The sequence below is a fragment of the Aspergillus ambiguus genome (assembly GCF_047715705.1).
Source record: "Aspergillus ambiguus strain CBS 117.58 unplaced genomic scaffold BDV59scaffold_11, whole genome shotgun sequence".
Lineage (NCBI taxonomy): Eukaryota > Fungi > Ascomycota > Eurotiomycetes > Eurotiales > Aspergillaceae > Aspergillus > Aspergillus ambiguus.
Window position 1 is genome coordinate 612,891 of NW_027395524.1, and position 16,855 is coordinate 629,745.

Here is a 16,855-nt window from a genome sequence, read left to right on the forward strand (position 1 = left end):
CATGCTGCATGTACATACAATTATCCCATGGATTGTTGGTATAGACCTTGCCTACTCAGCTACAAATATAAATGAAGAACTCTAGGAATTGTACATATCAAAAATCCTCCATCGTTAATAAACTCCGTTATCGTCAACATAGATAGATACAAGGGTCCCTACATGTCCAGACATTGGCCCAATCAAGCAATAAAACCAGATAATCAATAGCAGACATATTCACAATCAACAATTAGAAAATAAATAGATTTCGCTCAGGCATCTTCGTTGCCGACAGGGCTTGACACTGGGAACTCCAGGCTACCAGTTTTTCTCAGAGCCTGTCGCATAGTTTCTATGTTCAAGTCGTTGCCCGAACTAGGGGACGAAGGCCTTTGGGAAGTTAAAGGCGGGCTACCCGGGCTGAAGCCCGCGCGGGTCGGTGAAAAATCCAGGTTCTTGAAAGACGTAGAAATACTAGTCGGAGGAGAGGTGCCAAATCCATGGGAAGATGTCGGCGAGCGCAGAGGCGAGGGTGATCTGTTCTGTATCGGGACGATAGCCGAGTTAGAAGAAAATGAAGCTACTGGGAAATAATCACGGCTGCTTGTGAGTTCGGTAGCCTCCGCATGTTCTGCATTGACAACATCCGCAAACGATATGAAACTCAACCGTCGCACATCGTCGGTGGTTCTGTGCATCGATTGGGGCTCCTCGCCTCCGTCTGACTGCGGTCTCCCATCGTCAAAAAAGGAAGACGACAATGAGTGTTCGGTGGTCATGGTGCCCGAAACATTGGCTGCGGCAGATTGATGACCACTGTGGGTAACTATTTCGACCATGTCTGGGTCGAGATCGTCGGTGATTGCCGCGGAAGAGGCTTCCAGGGCAGGAGGGATATGGTTTTCGGTCCGAATATGAGATGGAATCGAGGGGGAGGTTTGCATGGGCTGAATGTCTTCTTGGACATCCCGCTCAAATATCAGAGATGACGTCGGGAGGACTATATGCAAAGGCGATTGCGACAGGCCTTCTGATGATAGCGCTCTGTGGACACGAGCAGGTGGTGGACGAGACGGACCAGTGTCTGAGAGAGGGCTTTCCTGCAATATATTCCCAGGACGTATCGGTAGTCCGCCAACAGCATGGGCCTCGTCAATAATTCGCTCGTCATTATTCAACCCGCGATGCGCGTGCAGCTCCTGTGAAGACTCCATATCACCAACACTTTCCGTTTTATGGCCCGGGTTCCCGATACTATCGTTCAGCCAATTCGGCTCGGTTTGGCCACACAACAGGTTTGTCGGGCTTCCGGAATCTTGAAATCGCTGCATCGAGAAGCAGAGAGTTGCACAATGATCGAATCCTAGCCAAAATCGCAGCTTATATGTGTCTCGTTTGAAGGACTAGGCTTGGTGTTTCAGATCAATCCCGCGGCGTCTTAGCGATGGGGCTTCGAAGATCGACGCTGTGATCACGGTTGGATGGTGACGACTCGCGAAACGGCAACGTTGGATGAGGTTAAGGTGTTCATGTGTTCGTTCTCTTCAAGTGACTTCCATCCATGAATAAGGGGCAATATCCCTAGAACAGGTGGGCCATGGCTGATACAGATCGTCGAGTGCGATGACGTCTATAGACGGTACAGGGTATAGGAGACGGCTCGAGAGTAGACAAGAGTTGTGCCCGAGAATATTAAGCAAACTGGATAGGATATATAAGGGGGAAAAAAGGTTATGGAGTGGTTGGAAGGAGAGAACTAGATAGAATAGCGTGAAGGTGTCCCAGGACTATGAGTAGAGGACCTATGCAGCGTTGGATGGTGTTCGGCAGGTTGTCGATTGATAGAAGGGTATGAATATGCATGTCATAACCATATCCTAGGCTAAATAGAGCAACGCAAGATGAGGGCGAAATCCCCATCGAAGGCCGACGTGTTCACTGTGGACGAGAGGACTGATCAGAGTGCCGATCCGTCGTCATCGATGGACGAAATTGGCCTGATCCACCTAGTTGCGCAGATGATCCAAATAACAGTCGCCCGTTCCGGTAAGGCGGCGTCTCAATGCGGGTAAATACCGTATTGTCCTTCCCACCGGGACCCGCGACCGCAACAAAGAAGGTGACAATACCGTACACCGCCCGATTCGGTATGGACGTGGTCACGGGACTCGCCAGCTGAGAAGGAAAAAGTTCCAATTCAATCGACCCGTTCAAGCGTCGGAGAGACAGTTCGCGTCGCTCAATCCCCTCCCTTTGATCTTACTACGTGGTGTACGACCTCTTCAAGTGCCATTCATCTGTCGTTATGTTTGTCTTGCCCATCAATCATCGCCAGTCGCCTCCACGTTTTTCCCATTGTTGATTCGCCTACTGACATCTCCGTGTTTCCCTAGTTCTCTCGCCAACCTCGATTTTCAATTCCGTCATATCCCATTGGTAGTCGTCTTATAGGGAACGGGCGAGTCGACGCTTCCCATTACTCACTATGGCAGCAACCCTCGTTGCTCCAAAGAGACCTTTTTTGTCTCTCCCTTTTCTCTTACCCTCCTCGTGCGACGGAATCGCACTCGAATTCCGCCGGAATCAGTCCTCGTACAGACGTACCAAACAACGCCTACGTGTCAAGCCAGACGCTTCTTTTGGCTTCTCGTCATCCAATGTCCAGGAACACATCATCTACAACCCCCCTTCCAGCGCTCCCTCGGTATATCACACTCCAACCAAGTTCCTTCCTGCCGACGATGTTCGGAGGACGCTGCGCACCGGGAATTCCTTGAATCACACCAATTCCGAAGAACTGCCTCCGGTATTTAAGCAGTCTGTAGAGAAGAAATACCACCTGAAGCCTGCCGATATTGAAGAAATTCGTCAACTTCGTTTGAGCGACCCTATGACCTGGAGTCGGTGGAAACTCGCCAAGCGTTTCCAGTGCTCGCCAATGTTCATTGCGATGGTCTGTGACGCTGGTCCGGAGAAGAAGGAAATACAGAAACAGGTCCTAGAGGCTGTCCAATCGAGATGGGGATCGAAGCGACGGATGGCGAGAGAAGACCGACAGCTGCGGAAAGAATCCTGGGGAAGGGATGCATGAGAGGTCACCTCGGCCAATTGTCCGTCTCGTTTTGTTATAATCTGTCTCGCGTACCTTTCAAAGATCGTGATTACGACCGAAGGGTTTTTGGTCTGCGTTTGTTGGTCCCTGTCCGCTTATATGGACGGAGGGACCTGGAACTATGTACAAAACCATGTATTCTAGCAGCATCGCATCTGGCCCATTGGGGCCCACCTCCTGTAACTAGAGATCAATCATTCAGTACGAATAAGATACCCTCGTAGGGTCTATTACATGAAAAAGTCCACCGGTGTCTCGCTTAGTTGCGGGAGGAGCCCGGATCGCGTGCCGTGGATGCGGAGTACGGGCTTAACCCAACCTGAATGGCAGCTGTTATCGTTAGGTAACCTCCCCCAACCCAGCAAATCGAGGCTCTTCTATTAACTTCCGCCCAAATGCCCCTCCCCCTCCGTCGCATCACCGCGTCGCTTGCAGAATACTCACCATACTTCTCTCGTGCAAGCCCACTGCCAGTCTCTCGAACTTCCCGGTTTATCTTACCCTTAAAACCTCAGCTCTCGTTCCGTCGCTCATACTACGGGCATATCAGCGATTCCAAAATGGCGCCTCAGCTCGAGCCTTTCTTCAAGCAGTAAGAGCTTTCCTTCGGTTGTTCACTGCTGCTGAAGCTTTACGAACTGATTTTTGATCTATCTAGGGTCGATGATCTCTCTGGCTCCTTCATTGACCGTACGTCGATCCTGTCCAATACTGGCCAGTTTTGAGAGTACTGACCTCCAAAGGGCTGCGCAAGGCCGTTGCGATTCCTTCCATCTCTGCACAGGATGAGAACAGAAAGGATGTCTTCCGGGTAGGTTCAGCGAATGGTCGGTTCAGTCGGTGAGGACTCGCTGATATCTCGTTCTCTCTCAAGATGGGACAATTCCTTGCTTCAGAGCTGGAAGCTTTAGGCGCAGAGGTGGAACAGCGCCCTCTGGGCAAACAACCCGGCAAGGAACACCTTGATCTCCCTCCCGTTATTGTCGCTCGCTACGGCAACGATAAGAACAAGCGGACCATCCTAGTTTACGGTCACTACGATGTTCAGCCGGCCTTGAAGGAAGATGGCTGGGCGACCGAGCCTTTCGAACTTTCGATCGACGACAAGGGAAGGATGTTTGGCCGTGGCAGTACAGACGATAAGGGTCCGGTCCTTGGGTGGCTGAATGTCATTGAAGCTCATAAGAAGGCCGGTGTGGAGTTCCCCGTCAACCTCCTCTGCTGCTTCGAGGGTATGGAAGAGTATGGCTCCGAGGGCTTGGAGGAGTTCATCCAGGCCGAGAGCAAGAAGTTTTTCAAAGATGCCGATGCCGTGTGCATTTCCGATAACTACTGGCTTGGAACCGAGAAGCCCTGTCTGACCTATGGGCTGCGCGGCTGCAACTACTATTCCGTCAGCGTCTCTGGACCCGCTCAAGACCTTCACAGCGGTGTCTTTGGCGGCTCGGCCCATGAACCCATGACCGACCTGGTTCATGTGCTGTCCAAGCTTGTTGACACTCATGGTAACATCACGATTCCTGGGCTTATGGACCTCGTAGCGCCCTTGACTGAAGAGGAGAAGGCTCTGTACCCTAATATCAGCTACTCCATGGACAACCTTCACGAATCACTGGGCAGCGAGACCGGCATTCACCCGACCAAGGAACGGACTCTCATGGCGAGATGGAGATACCCATCGCTGTCCATTCATGGAGTCGAGGGCGCGTACTCGGCCCCTGGGGCTAAGACGGTCATCCCGGCTAAGGTCATTGGCAAGTTCTCCATCCGCACTGTCCCCAACATGGAGAGCGAGGACGTCAACAGACTCGTTTTCGATCACATCAAGAAGGAGTTTGCCAAGCTGAACAGCAAGAACACGCTGGACGTATGGCTTCAGCATGATGGTAAGTGGTGGGTGGCCAGCCCGAAGCACTGGAACTTCACCGCCGCAAGCAAGGCGGTTAAGCAGGTCTTCGGCGTTGAGCCCGACTTGACACGCGAGGGTGGAAGGTATGTCCTCCAACTACTTCCTTCATCGTCATCCCTGTTTTCAGAGGGCTAACAGAAGACACAGTATCCCTGTCACGTTGAGCTTTGAACAGGCCACCGGCAAGAATGTGCTGCTTCTGCCAATGGGCAGCTCCACGGACGCCGCCCACTCCATCAACGAGAAGCTAGACCGGAGAAACTACATCGAAGGTATCAAACTTCTCGGCGCGTATCTGCACTATGTGGCGGAGGAGCCCATCAACGCATGATCTAGTCAGGCAATCTCTCATTGACATTGATAGTTTTACATGCATCGGTGCCACTAATGCCCTTACTCGTAAATCGAAACATTCTAAGTTCTTTGTGTCCGATAATATGGTCTCAAAATACTCCGTAGAAATGAAAGTGGATTGTCAATCCAATGATTAGGACTGTAATTACTGGCGGAACGGGTAATAATTAACTGACCGCTGCCTCACGTGTCAACCCGCCGCAACGCGACGCGGTTGATGATTCCATGTCGCAAACCACAAAGACCTCCCTTTCGCTCTCTCGAATCCAATAGACTCCATCTAATAGCCTTACAACATAACTTCTACTCCATTTTGTATTTTCACATCACACCCACTCAGGGTAACCATGATTTTCTCCCTATCCACCTAATCGCATCGCGTCGCGTCTTCCGAATGACACCGTTGAAACGTTCTCAGGCTCATCTTGAACCTGAAGATTCCGAAGAGGAAAATGAGATATCAGATCTGACCCCAAGCGTACGCAGACTTTTGTTTCTATGTTGGCGTGTCAAGCGTATCCTAACTTAGACAGAAACGCCCCCGGACAAATTCTCCGAGTTCAGACGAGGACAGCGAGTCGACCGATAGCACAGGCCACGACCAAGACAGACCCCAGTTCACACAGAATCTTAGTGATTATTCTGAGGAGGACGAGGATGAGCTCGAGCTGCGCGCCACACAAGCGATTCAGGAAAAGTACTCGTTTGCCAGTGACGAACCCAATGTCCCCGCCGAACATGGGATCCTGGAGCGCGTCGAATGCTACAACTTCATGTGCCACGACCACTTTCATGTCGAACTCGGTCCGTTAATAAACTTCATTGTGGGAAAGAACGGCAGCGGAAAGAGTGCGGTACTCACTGCGATCACTCTCTGCCTGGGCGGCAAAGCCTCCGCTACCAACAGGGGTCAAAGTCTCAAGAATTTTATCAAAGAAGGCAAAGAGTAAGCCGATGTGCATGGTTCGTCGCTAGGAAGTTCTGACCAAATCCAGAAATGCAACCATCGTTGTGCGCATCAAAAACCAGGGAGAAGGCGCTTTTATGCCAGACGATTATGGCAAGTCAATTATTGTCGAGCGTCACTTCTCGAAGAACGGTACAAGCGGCTTTAAGATCAAGGCCGACAACGGCCGGATAATGTCTACGAAGAAGGCCGAACTAGACGCGATCATCGACCACTTCACCCTGCAATTCGACAATCCTATGAATGTTCTCTCCCAGGACATGGCCCGTCAGTTCCTCAGCTCGTCGAGTCCTACTGAAAAATACAAATTCTTCGTGAAGGGTGTACAGCTGGAGCAGCTCGACCAGGATTATCGACTGATCGAGGAATCCGCCGATCAGATCGAGGAAAAGCTAAGGAGCAGAGAACAAGATGTCAAGATCCTCAAACGCCTAAGCGATGCAGCACAAGAGAAGCTGGAGAGATCTGAGCAGCACCAAAGCCTCAGAGACCGAGTGCGGAATATTCGAAATCAGATGGCTTGGGCTCAGGTTGAGGAACAGGAAAGGGTATGGTTCCAATATAGGGAACACCGTTGCAGATTACTGAAGGCTTGTAGGAACGGGACTCTCTTGATGATGAACTCGCCAAGGCAGATGAAGGAATTTCCGCCGCAGAAGCTGGGATTCAGAGGTTCGATGATGCCCTTAGAGAGACTGAAGCGGAGACTCAAACTGCCGCTGAATATGTATGGCAGGCGGCAGTCAGAGTCGAACAAGCAGAGGGCGAAAAAGAGCAGATTAAAAACGAATGGGACCAGCAGATGAATGAACGGCATGACTTACAGGTACTATTGCGATAATTGTTGTCAACTTTGAAGATGCTAACATATACAGGCCCAACAACGTCAAATAAAGGACCACTTAAGTGGAGCAGAGACGAGGATTCAGGAAACTCTAGAGAAGATTGCTGAAGAGAACCAACGCCTGGCTGATCTGGACGGTGGAAGTTATGCTCGCAGACAGGAAGAACTTGAACAGGCAAAAGCAGATGTTGAAGATGCGAAGGAACAGTATAACGAACATCAAAAAGAGGAATCACGTCTGCACAGAGAGGTAGAGGAAGCCGAAGATGCCCTAAAAGCAAGCCAGGCACCCATCGCCAAAACCAGGGCTGATGTCCAGCAAGCCGAGTCTGTGCTTCGGGATATGAGACGAGAAGGTGGTCCGAGGAATCTCGGCTTCCATGAGAAAATGCCAACTCTCCTCAAGGCGATTCAACAAGAGCGATCTTTTACTAGAGAGCCAGTTGGGCCGATTGGCCACCATGTGACGTTACTGAAGCAAGAATGGTCCTCAATACTGGAGAACTCCTTTGGGGCAACGTTGAACAGCTTCGTTGTAACCTCGAAAAGAGACATGAACATTCTGTCCAACCTTATGCAGAAGGTCGACTGGTAAGAAATCGACCTACAATTCTTTCCCTGACAGCACTGATTGATGGTCCTGAAGTGTCTGCCCGATCTTCATAGGATCTGATGGCCATATCAATACGTCTCAACACGAGCCCGATGACCATTTTGATACAGCCTTGCGTATTCTACAGGTAAGACTTTGTGCAGGTAACCTCATAATCATGTCTAACTATCGGTATCTAGATTGACAATGAACTGGTCCGCCGACAACTGATTATCAACCACGGTATAGAACAGATGCTCTTGATAGAGAATCTAGAAGAAGCAACCTCTGTGCTTTTCGATGGCCAAAGACCTAGAAACGTGAGGAGATGTTATTGTATCGATAGAGGAGATCGACGACGAGGTATCCATCTCTCCTACAGTCGTACCGGAGAGCCGAGTCAGGCACCAGTTCCAGTCTACAAAGGAAGGCCCCGAATGAATTCGGATCTGGCTTCCCAGATAAGGTATTTCCTCCCCCCACCTGTCTATGTATGTTTGTCTGACGCAGTTACAGGCATCAAGAAAGTGTAGTGGCCGATTTGAAGCGCGAGCTCAACAATCAAGAACAGCAGCTCCGGTCTGCTCAAACTCACCTGAAAGCTTGCAAGCAGGCTGTGGAGAGGCATAGACGAGAAGCAGCCGGCTTGAAGATCGCTATTCAGAGGTCAGAAGATCGCGTCGAAGAGCTCAAGTACGCACTCGACAAAGAAACAGTCGAAGATGGTCGTCTTGACGTATTGCGAGCTACCCTTAAAGAAGCTGAGGAAGAGAAACGTATCAATGAGGGGTCATTGGAAGATAGCATTGAAGCTATGACTTCAATCATGCAGGGTCTAAAAGAAATCAAGAAGAAGCTTGCGGCGAAAACTGCAGATATTGAGAAATTACAAGAAAGGGTTCGCGTCGCTCGGAGCGAAGAAATCAAGGTAACAGACCGACGTCGGGAGATCATCGGTCAGAAAAACACTGCAATCGATCGAATCGAAGACAAGAGACGGGCTCGAGACAGAATACGCGAAGAGAGGGAAACCGTAAGGGCCCGCATCGTGGATTTCAGCGAGAAAGCCAGCCTTGTCTCACCCCGTGTCCCTGTCGAGGAAGGGGAAACTGCAGCGAGTCTAGATAAGAAACTGGATAGACTCCACCGAGATCTTGAAAGATACAACCAAGAGTGAGTTAAAAGGCCGATGGCGAGAGGAATTCTCTAACTTGTATTAGGTTGGGAGCTTCACGCGACGAAATAGCTGCAGAAGCTCAGCGAGCCGCTTCTACATATGAGCAAGCGATGAAGCAGGCTGAAGAGTTCCGACTCCTTGCAGACGTATGCCGTGTTGTCTCCCCTTTCCAATACATCCCCAACTAACATTCGACATGTTTAGGTCCTTAAACAAACGTTAAGTGACCGTAAAAAACGGTGGCTGATTTTTAGATCTCATATCTCGACTCGAGCCAAAGCGCAATTCACTTATTTACTGAGTGAAAGAAGCTTTAGAGGCCGGCTTTTGACGGATCACGAGGGCAAACTCCTAGATCTACAGGTATGTATCAGCTTTTTCCTGTCTAGAACAGGAACTCACATAGATCTAGGTTGAGCCTGATATTACCAAAGACAGCACTGGACGTGGCGCGAGAACCCTTTCTGGAGGAGAAAAATCCTTCTCCCAGGTCTGCCTTCTGTTGGCCCTTTGGGAGGCTATGGGGTCCCCTGTCCGATGTCTCGATGAGTTGTAAGTCAATATTTGATGACGCAAGGGTTGTTGCTGACTTGGAACTTTCAGTGATGTTTACATGGACTCTGTCAACCGAAAGATGGCAATCGATATGCTTGTGAGTTTCTACATGTCCATCCGTCGAGGATCTACTAAACCAGTGATAGATGCTCGCCGCTCGACGTTCGATTGGCAGGCAATTCATCCTCATCACTCCTGGGTCCAGATCTGAAATCAGTTTGGCGCCTGATGTCCGAGTGAAGCAGTAAGTGAAGAGAGGCCGGTCTAAGGGATCCGGGGCTAATGAGCATCCTAGGTTGGCTGAGCCGGAGCGAGGACAGACCAGTCTACAATTTGGGCGACAGTAGTGGGAAGGAAGACACTCTATTGTCTAATCGAGGAGTGCTGGACGTGTATATGTAACTCCAATTAATTACTTTGTGCATCATGGAATGATAATATTGTATGTCAGGCAATAAGAGCGGCGAGGGCGGTGAGCGCCTCCCTCTCCGTCTGGTCCACTCCACCACTCCCATTATTCCGACTCATCTTTCTCCCACCAACTTTTCCTCCACAGCAACTCTCCCACTTCCATCTTTCCCCCATCTGATCCATTCGTGCCACAGTCTCAATCTTGTTCACCTCTCTCATCAATTCTGCTCCAGATCTTTTCCTTTTTCGCGAACCTGAACAACTCCCGCGCACATTCGACCTCCTGTGGTTTCTCATCACTCTCCATCGTCCTCAGTGCCAGCTCTTGGATTAGGCAGCCGATCTCGACGACCTCCTCCTTTTTCTCATCAGCAGGGCTCGGGTTGGACTTGAAATTGCCCCTTCTTTCCAACAAAATTTGAGAAAGCCTACTATTCCCGCCTTCCACTACTCTCCCTTTCCGTCTGTGAGAAAGAACCTTCTGTCACAAGGCTACAATATCGTTTGGTCGAATATAGAGCTCTCGCCGAAGAACCCTGGTCTCCACGTTTGGCCAATAAAATATTCATCTTGATACCCCGTCGGTTCTCACTTGGAAACTGATCACGTTCCTGTTTTCCGTCTCCTTTCACATTCACCCACTCAAACACAATGGCCGACGCACTTGCTTCACAATTGAACAACACAAGCTTAGGGTACGCTTATAAAGGCTTCTTTTGGTGGGGGCGTATAAGAATAGCACGTCTAATATGGTCTTGACAGGGATGCAAACTCAGAGAAATGGAAGGATCAACTGAAAGCACCTGCGAAAGATGGTAGACCCCAGACCGAGGTTCGTCACTCTTCTTAGTGCTATACACAACTATAAATGGTCTCTGACATGCGCTACAGGATGTGACCGCTACAAAAGGTCTTGAGTTTGAAGATTTCTACATTAAACGTGAGCTTATGATGGGCATCTTCGAGGCAGGCTTCGAGAAGCCTTCGCCGATTCAGGAAGAGACCATCCCAGTCGCCCTTACTGGCAGAGACATTCTTGCCCGAGCAAAGAACGGCACGGGAAAAACCGCCGCCTTTGTGATCCCTACCTTAGAACGAATCAACCCCAAGAGCACCAAAACACAGGCGCTCATTCTTGTTCCGACAAGAGAACTCGCCCTTCAAACATCCCACGTCTGCAAAACCCTCGGAAAACATCTCGGCATTAATGTCATGGTCACAACTGGAGGAACTGGGCTGATGGACGATATCATCCGTCTAAATGATGCTGTTCATATCCTCGTCGGCACCCCGGGTAGAGTGTTGGACCTCGCCAGCAAGGGTGTCGCAGACCTTTCGGAGTGTCCCACTTTTGTCATGGATGAAGCCGACAAGCTTTTGTCTCCTGAATTTACCCCCGTCATCGAACAACTGCTATCCTTCCACCCCAAGGACCGTCAGGTCATGCTCTTCAGTGCGACCTTCCCCCTCATTGTCAAGTCCTTCAAGGTACGACTGCGAATTCCCTATAATTTGCATCGAATCCATCTTTGGTAACTCTTGACAGGATAAACACATGCGCAACCCGTACGAGATCAACCTCATGGATGAGCTGACGCTCCGCGGTATCACTCAATACTATGCGTTCGTGGAGGAGAAACAGAAAGTCCACTGCTTAAATACGCTCTTCTCCAAGCTCCAGATCAACCAGTCGATTATCTTCTGCAATTCCACAAACCGCGTTGAACTACTCGCAAAGAAGATCACGGAACTGGGTTACTCATGCTTCTACTCCCACGCACGCATGCTACAGCAACATCGGAACCGCGTTTTCCACGACTTCCGCAACGGCGTGTGCCGTAACCTTGTCTGCTCCGATTTGCTGACACGAGGTATCGATATCCAAGCTGTCAACGTCGTCATCAATTTCGACTTCCCCAAGAACGCTGAGACCTACCTCCACCGAATTGGTCGATCCGGCCGTTTCGGTCACCTGGGTCTCGCGATCAACCTTATCAACTGGGATGACCGCTTCAATCTGTACAAGATCGAACAGGAGCTAGGTACTGAGATCCAACCCATTCCTCAGAGCATTGATAAGAAACTCTACGTCTACGATTCTCCGGATACGATCCCGCGCCCGATTTCGAACCCTTCTCAGCCACCACAGGCAGGTATGCCCTCGGGTCAGCAAGTGGGAGATCGTCGTCACAACAACCATCCCAACGGGGGCCACTATCAATACAGCCGCGGACGCGGTTCATATCGTGGGGGCCGCGGGCAGGGGCCTCGCCGCAACATGCAGCATGATCAAAATAAATTCAACACCTCCCACCAAGGTCAGCAGCAAGGCGGCAAGTCCCAAACGGCCCCGGTATCGTAGGGAACCCGGCAAACTACCCTTTTGAGCATGGACCGACTTTGCGCTTTTGGAACATTTTCTCTCCCAGTTTGTTTCAGCTCTTTTTAAGATTTGCTTGCTTTTCAACCTTGCACGTTCACCACTCCTCTTTCTTTGCCTCAACATGCGCAAATCGCTCTCGCTCTCATCCTTCGACCTCGCCTGCGGAATTTGCTTTATCCTGACAACGAAGATATGGTAACGTTGATTTGGCATCTGTATCATATTAATGTTCCACTTTCCCTCATTTCGTCACATTGCCTCTTTGAACGATTTACCGCGGAGTGCATCATACATTGAAATGACTTCCGCGGCTCGGAGTTGAGTCGTTTCTCTTCTGCTTCGCCAGTTGTACATATTTCTACGGTACTGCATTCTGGCATTTTCCGAGCACCAAGGCGGCGTTCCAGGTCTCCATTCGACGGTGTTCTGTATCTGGAGTTCATGGATGGCTTATGGCACCTTAACCTTCCCTTCGATGCGAACACGCTCGGCTACGGTTCGTCGCGACACCTTGAAACTTGGGCATTTGGATCCTCCCTGACAAAGGGGGTACAGCGGCCTGGGTTTCATTTTCGTGTTGCGTTCGTCTATGCTATTATCGCAGCATTTGTCTTCCTTGGGAATCCTACGGGAGGCGCTTTGTCTTTGATGGGTTCTTGCCTTTTTTTTTTTTTTGACCCTTCGGTGCTTTGCATGTTTTCCACCCCTCGAATTTTTAAACAGCAACTACATTATCGGGCGGGTTTCTACGTTTACGCGACGCTCCTTACTCCCCTATCACGCTCAAGGGGCGTCGTTTACGATTAATGACGAGTACTGGTGTGGCGGTTCGATCTAGGGCAGTGACTTCTTTGCCCGTACCGGTTTCTCAACGAATTCTGGCGAGCAAAGACTATATGTCCCATTGACAAAGGTCGAAACCTCTGGTGGAAGTGGAGTGATGTTGAAACGAAAAGATTTCTCAAAATGGTTCAAAAAAAAAGTTTTGGAAAAATGACAAAAAAAAATATAGGGAGGATATGTGAGATGGTACTGCATGGCCTACATACGTACTTCATGAGGTTGATTCTAGGTAGCATCTTCCAATGACAAGAGTATCTTCTCCCATTTTGATAGCATCAAGTAGTCAATTGTACGTAGGTATGTTCATACTTCCACACTTGCGGTGCTACCTCGGTCCGCCGCTCTTGGGCTACCTGATTGGGCAAAGCGCCGCGACAGCCGCGCCGACTTCGCTGCGAACACCAGAAAGCATCTAAAGGACACACCTTCGTGCTCTTCGACTTGATTTCTAGTACCGACCATGGCGTCTACTACGCAGAAGGACCAGAAGCAAAAGGTGGGCATCGACTTCGCTTGTTCCTCTGCCACCAGGAACTCGCTAACTCCTCTCAATCACAGCCGAGCACCTTGCGGTCCATCATTGCGGGCTCGACTGCGGGTGCCATTGAGATCGGTAGATACCCCTCCCCTTGGAGGAACCTCTCTAGTCAAGCGTCAGTCGCTAATCAAGGAAAACAGCAATTACTTACCCGGCAGAGTGTACGGTATTCTCGTCATCGACGCCCAATGGCCAATACTAACCACCGACGCAGTCGCCAAAACCCGATCTCAACTAAACCGCAAGCTTCCTGATGGCCAGAAACTCCCGTGGCCCCCATTCGGAAAGCAGTGGTATGCTGGATGCACCACGTTGATCATCGGAAACTCCCTGAAAGCAGGCATCCGTAAGTCTCGTCCCGGCAACGCTCGCGCCGTTTCCTCGTACGATTGACCATTTACTGACGGAATTACGACTCCGCAGGTTTCGTTGCCTTTGACACCTTCAAGTCGCTTCTTCAGGATGAGAACGGAAAGATATCCGGTCCGCGGACGGTTGTGGCTGGTTTTGGAGCTGGTTTCACCGAGTCACTTCTGGCTGTCACACCGTTCGAGAGTATCAAAACCCAATTGTTCGTCACCTCTCTCTCTCTCTCTCTCTCTCTCTCTCTCTCTCTCTCTCTCTCTCTGTGTGTGTGTGTGTGTGTGTGTGTGTGTGCTCGTCCGGCGACGGCGAATCGGCAATTTTGCTCGAACGCTGGGCTAACGCAGATGATCTCCGCAGAATTGACGACCGGAAGTCCGCCAACCCGCGCATGCGCGGATTCCTGCACGGCAGTAAAGTCATATTCCAGGAGCGAGGAGTCCGGGGATTTTTCCAGGGCTTTGTTCCTACCACAGCGAGACAGGCGGCCAACTCGGCGGTCCGCTTCTCGAGCTACACCACGATAAAGCAATTTGCCCAGGGCTATGTTGCTCCGGGGGAGAAATTGGGAACTGTCAGCACGTTTGCTATTGGTGGCATGGCTGGCTTAATCACGGTGTAAGTCTTGGGATACATTTCTCTCGGGCGTGATTTGAGATAAAATCAGTGCTAATTTGTACCTCAGTTATGCCACTCAACCTCTTGATACGGTCAAAACGAGGTAGGACCCTGCAACCTGGAAGGAATATCTCCGGACAGATACTAATCCAACATAGAATGCAATCGCTTGAGGCGAGCAAGAACTACAAGAACAGCTTCGTTTGCGCAGCTAGAATCGTGAAGGATGAAGGTATCTTCACGCTCTGGTCTGGAGCCGTCCCCCGGCTGGCGAGATTGATCATGAGTGGAGGAATAGTGTTCACGATGTTAGTTTCGACAGCTCACCACCCTCTCGTTTAAACGGCTAATTGACGTCCTGCAGGTATGAGAAAACTATGGATATCCTGGATTCCGTCGATCCCGAGAGGAAATACCTATGATTTCCGAGCAATAGAAAGAGGCCGTACCCATCTACAGCAATAATCTTCGACTCGTCACGGCTTTAAACCGCTATTTACGTTTAATTGATAGAGCGGCGATGGGTTGGCTCATGTATGTACAACTATGATAGAGGCATTGGAACCCAACTAGATGGAACAGTATCGCGCGTTACTGTTTGAGAGAGCGAGAACTGGCCTCGGCTTTCGCCAGGTCTTCCGCGGCCATAGCTGCTACTTCCCGGTCCACGAGCCATGTCCGTACACTGTCCATCACGGTTTCAAGGCCGTCACCACCATCCAACACGCTGTCTAGGTTGTGTATGGTAGTGCCGCTCCGATGATCCGTACACCGACTCTGACCATAGTTATATGTGCGAATCTTATCGCCGCGGCCCATTCGAGCAACACCACCCATTGCACCTCTCCTTAGTTCTACTAGCTCCTGCTCCCGTGCCTCCTGTCTGGCCTCGGCCAACCTAGCGCGTAGAATCTGCCAGGCCTTTTTGCGATTTGCATGTTGTGATCGCGAGTCCTGCATAGACACAACAATTCCGGTTGGTATATGAGTTAGACGAATAGCGGATTCTGTCTTGTTAACATGTTGTCCGCCGGCGCCGCCGGCGCGCATCTTCTCGCTCCGGACTTCCTGCGGGTCAATGTAGTAGTCGCTGTTCGGGTCATCGACATTCAATGCGCTGTCGCCGCCAGCTCCATTGTCCGGGAAACTTGGGAGCACCATTACACTCACGGCACTCGTGTGAGTTCGTCCTTTTGACTCCGTGGCGGGGACTCTCTGGACACGATGTACGCCAGACTCCGTCCGCAGGATATCGTAGGCCCCGTCCGCATCGACCTCCATGATCGCCTCGCTCAATCGATCTTCCGCCGCGCCATCCGCAACCTCCAGCTTTATGACGCTGGAGCGGAAACCCCGCCGGGAGCAGAATGCAGTATACATCCTCAGGAGCTCGAATGCAAAGAGGCCCGCCTCGTCTCCGCCGGCACCGGGGCGGATTTCAAGAAGACAAGGGAGCTCTGCGAACGGATGGCGAGGTACGAGGGCTTGTTTCAGACTATCGGATAACAGTGGTAGGTTGTTTCTGCTGCTCTCTAGATCTTCGACGGCGAGGGATCTGAGCTCCGCATCGGTTTCCGGGTCCTCGAGCATGGAGCGCAACTCCGCGATCGACTAGACAGAGTATTAGCGACGTACCTGTTCGTGAATTCGATCGCATTCTTACGTCGTTCGCGTTGTCCCATTGCTTGAGTACTTGTGCGATTGGTGCCAGTTCACCTATTCGTTTCGCGATCTTCGCGTCGAAAGAGTCCTCCAATTTCGCCGAGAGTGTCGAATGCTCCGCTGCAAGCGAGCGAGCACGTGTAAGGAGAGCTGGCGACAGTCCTGTGTCTGCTCCAGCCACGTTAGCCGTCACGATGTGTGCTGAGGCCTGTTTGGATGGTAGAATCTACCTACCTATACTTGTGTTCAATCTCCGCCGCTGGAAAAAGAACTGCGGTTGTCGTGCAGTCCTGGTGGAGCGCACCAGACACTGGGCGCAGATCCACGGGGCCTTGAACATATTTCCAGCGCCTTTCGGACTGCGTCTCCAGCGACAGTGAGCAGATTCAGTCGAGAAGGGTGCGCAAAGGCCCGGCAGCCGATGCGTCTACTCCGCGGAGTCACGTGCAGGACGGTATGTAATAATGGTACCGCGGGCGTAAAGGCCAGACTGGAACGTTCTAAGTTGACGTCCTCCGCAAACGACCACTTGTTGACACCAGCGA

General features: G+C 50.8%; 6 protein-coding genes across 6 annotated transcripts; 4 read left to right on the plus strand and 2 right to left on the minus strand.

Moving 5' to 3' along the window:
• Positions 1-254: 254 nt before the first annotated feature.
• BDV59DRAFT_192687 (uncharacterized protein) lies at positions 255-821 on the minus strand (the record flags this gene model as incomplete). The annotated part of the gene is made up of 1 exon (XM_073692090.1): positions 255-821. The coding sequence occupies one exon, from the start codon at positions 819-821 to the stop codon at positions 255-257; it is 567 nt and encodes a 188-aa protein (XP_073549117.1).
• A 1,356-nt stretch (positions 822-2,177) lies between these two features.
• BDV59DRAFT_176295 (mitochondrial 54S ribosomal protein mL58) lies at positions 2,178-3,307 on the plus strand. The gene has a single exon (XM_073689414.1). It carries the CDS (start codon positions 2,468-2,470, stop codon positions 3,071-3,073), a length of 606 nt encoding a protein of 201 aa, XP_073549118.1. The 5' UTR covers positions 2,178-2,467; the 3' UTR covers positions 3,074-3,307.
• A 347-nt stretch (positions 3,308-3,654) lies between these two features.
• On the plus strand, positions 3,655-9,740 carry BDV59DRAFT_192689 (uncharacterized protein; the record flags this gene model as incomplete). The annotated part of the gene is made up of 13 exons (XM_073692091.1): positions 3,655-3,686; positions 3,753-3,784; positions 3,838-3,905; positions 3,969-5,086; positions 5,887-6,303; positions 6,353-6,872; positions 7,835-7,908; positions 8,277-8,878; positions 9,007-9,083; positions 9,142-9,300; positions 9,350-9,489; positions 9,541-9,589; positions 9,639-9,740. The coding sequence occupies 13 exons, from the start codon at positions 3,655-3,657 to the stop codon at positions 9,738-9,740; spliced, it is 3,390 nt and encodes a 1,129-aa protein (XP_073549119.1).
• A 277-nt stretch (positions 9,741-10,017) lies between these two features.
• dhh1 (DExD/H-box ATP-dependent RNA helicase DHH1) lies at positions 10,018-12,967 on the plus strand. Its single transcript, XM_073689415.1, has 4 exons — positions 10,018-10,598; positions 10,666-10,735; positions 10,795-11,391; positions 11,450-12,967. The coding sequence occupies exons 1-4, from the start codon at positions 10,555-10,557 to the stop codon at positions 12,263-12,265; spliced, it is 1,527 nt and encodes a 508-aa protein (XP_073549120.1). The 5' UTR covers positions 10,018-10,554; the 3' UTR covers positions 12,266-12,967.
• Positions 12,968-13,549: 582 nt separating this feature from the next.
• BDV59DRAFT_17640 (putative mitochondrial tricarboxylate transporter (Ctp)) lies at positions 13,550-15,155 on the plus strand. The gene is made up of 9 exons (XM_073689426.1): positions 13,550-13,625; positions 13,688-13,742; positions 13,808-13,828; positions 13,882-14,013; positions 14,091-14,238; positions 14,391-14,648; positions 14,716-14,751; positions 14,807-14,956; positions 15,013-15,155. The coding sequence occupies exons 1-9, from the start codon at positions 13,590-13,592 to the stop codon at positions 15,068-15,070; spliced, it is 894 nt and encodes a 297-aa protein (XP_073549121.1). The 5' UTR covers positions 13,550-13,589; the 3' UTR covers positions 15,071-15,155.
• BDV59DRAFT_17573 (putative mitochondrial translation release factor (RF-1)) lies at positions 15,144-16,843 on the minus strand. Its single transcript, XM_073689307.1, has 3 exons — positions 16,545-16,843; positions 16,312-16,478; positions 15,144-16,259 (listed from the first exon to the last, which is right to left on the minus strand). The coding sequence occupies exons 1-3, from the start codon at positions 16,648-16,650 to the stop codon at positions 15,240-15,242; spliced, it is 1,293 nt and encodes a 430-aa protein (XP_073549122.1). The 5' UTR covers positions 16,651-16,843; the 3' UTR covers positions 15,144-15,239.
• Positions 16,844-16,855: the final 12 nt, after the last annotated feature.

Bases quoted from the DNA above. Each gene is read 5' to 3' on its own strand.
- BDV59DRAFT_176295 (XM_073689414.1), top strand. From the start codon at position 2,468: ATGGCAGCAACCCTCGTTGCTCCAAAGAGACCTTTTTTGTCTCTCCCT.
- dhh1 (XM_073689415.1), top strand. From the start codon at position 10,555: ATGGCCGACGCACTTGCTTCACAATTGAACAACACAAGCTTAGG. The intron at 10,599-10,665 runs GTACGCTTATAA...TGGTCTTGACAG, and splicing joins TTGAACAACACAAGCTTAGG to GGATGCAAACTCAGAGAAAT. The intron at 11,392-11,449 runs GTACGACTGCGA...AACTCTTGACAG, and splicing joins TCATTGTCAAGTCCTTCAAG to GATAAACACATGCGCAACCC.
- BDV59DRAFT_17640 (XM_073689426.1), top strand. From the start codon at position 13,590: ATGGCGTCTACTACGCAGAAGGACCAGAAGCAAAAG. The intron at 13,743-13,807 runs GTAGATACCCCT...CAAGGAAAACAG, and splicing joins TGCGGGTGCCATTGAGATCG to CAATTACTTACCCGGCAGAG. The intron at 14,014-14,090 runs GTAAGTCTCGTC...ACGACTCCGCAG, and splicing joins CTCCCTGAAAGCAGGCATCC to GTTTCGTTGCCTTTGACACC.
- BDV59DRAFT_17573 (XM_073689307.1), bottom strand. From the start codon at position 16,650: ATGTTCAAGGCCCCGTGGATCTGCGCCCAGTGTCTGGTGCGCTCCACC. The intron at 16,479-16,544 runs GTAGGTAGATTC...TGGCTGGAGCAG, and splicing joins GAGATTGAACACAAGTATAG to ACACAGGACTGTCGCCAGCT. The intron at 16,260-16,311 runs GTAAGAATGCGA...TACTCTGTCTAG, and splicing joins AATGGGACAACGCGAACGAC to TCGATCGCGGAGTTGCGCTC.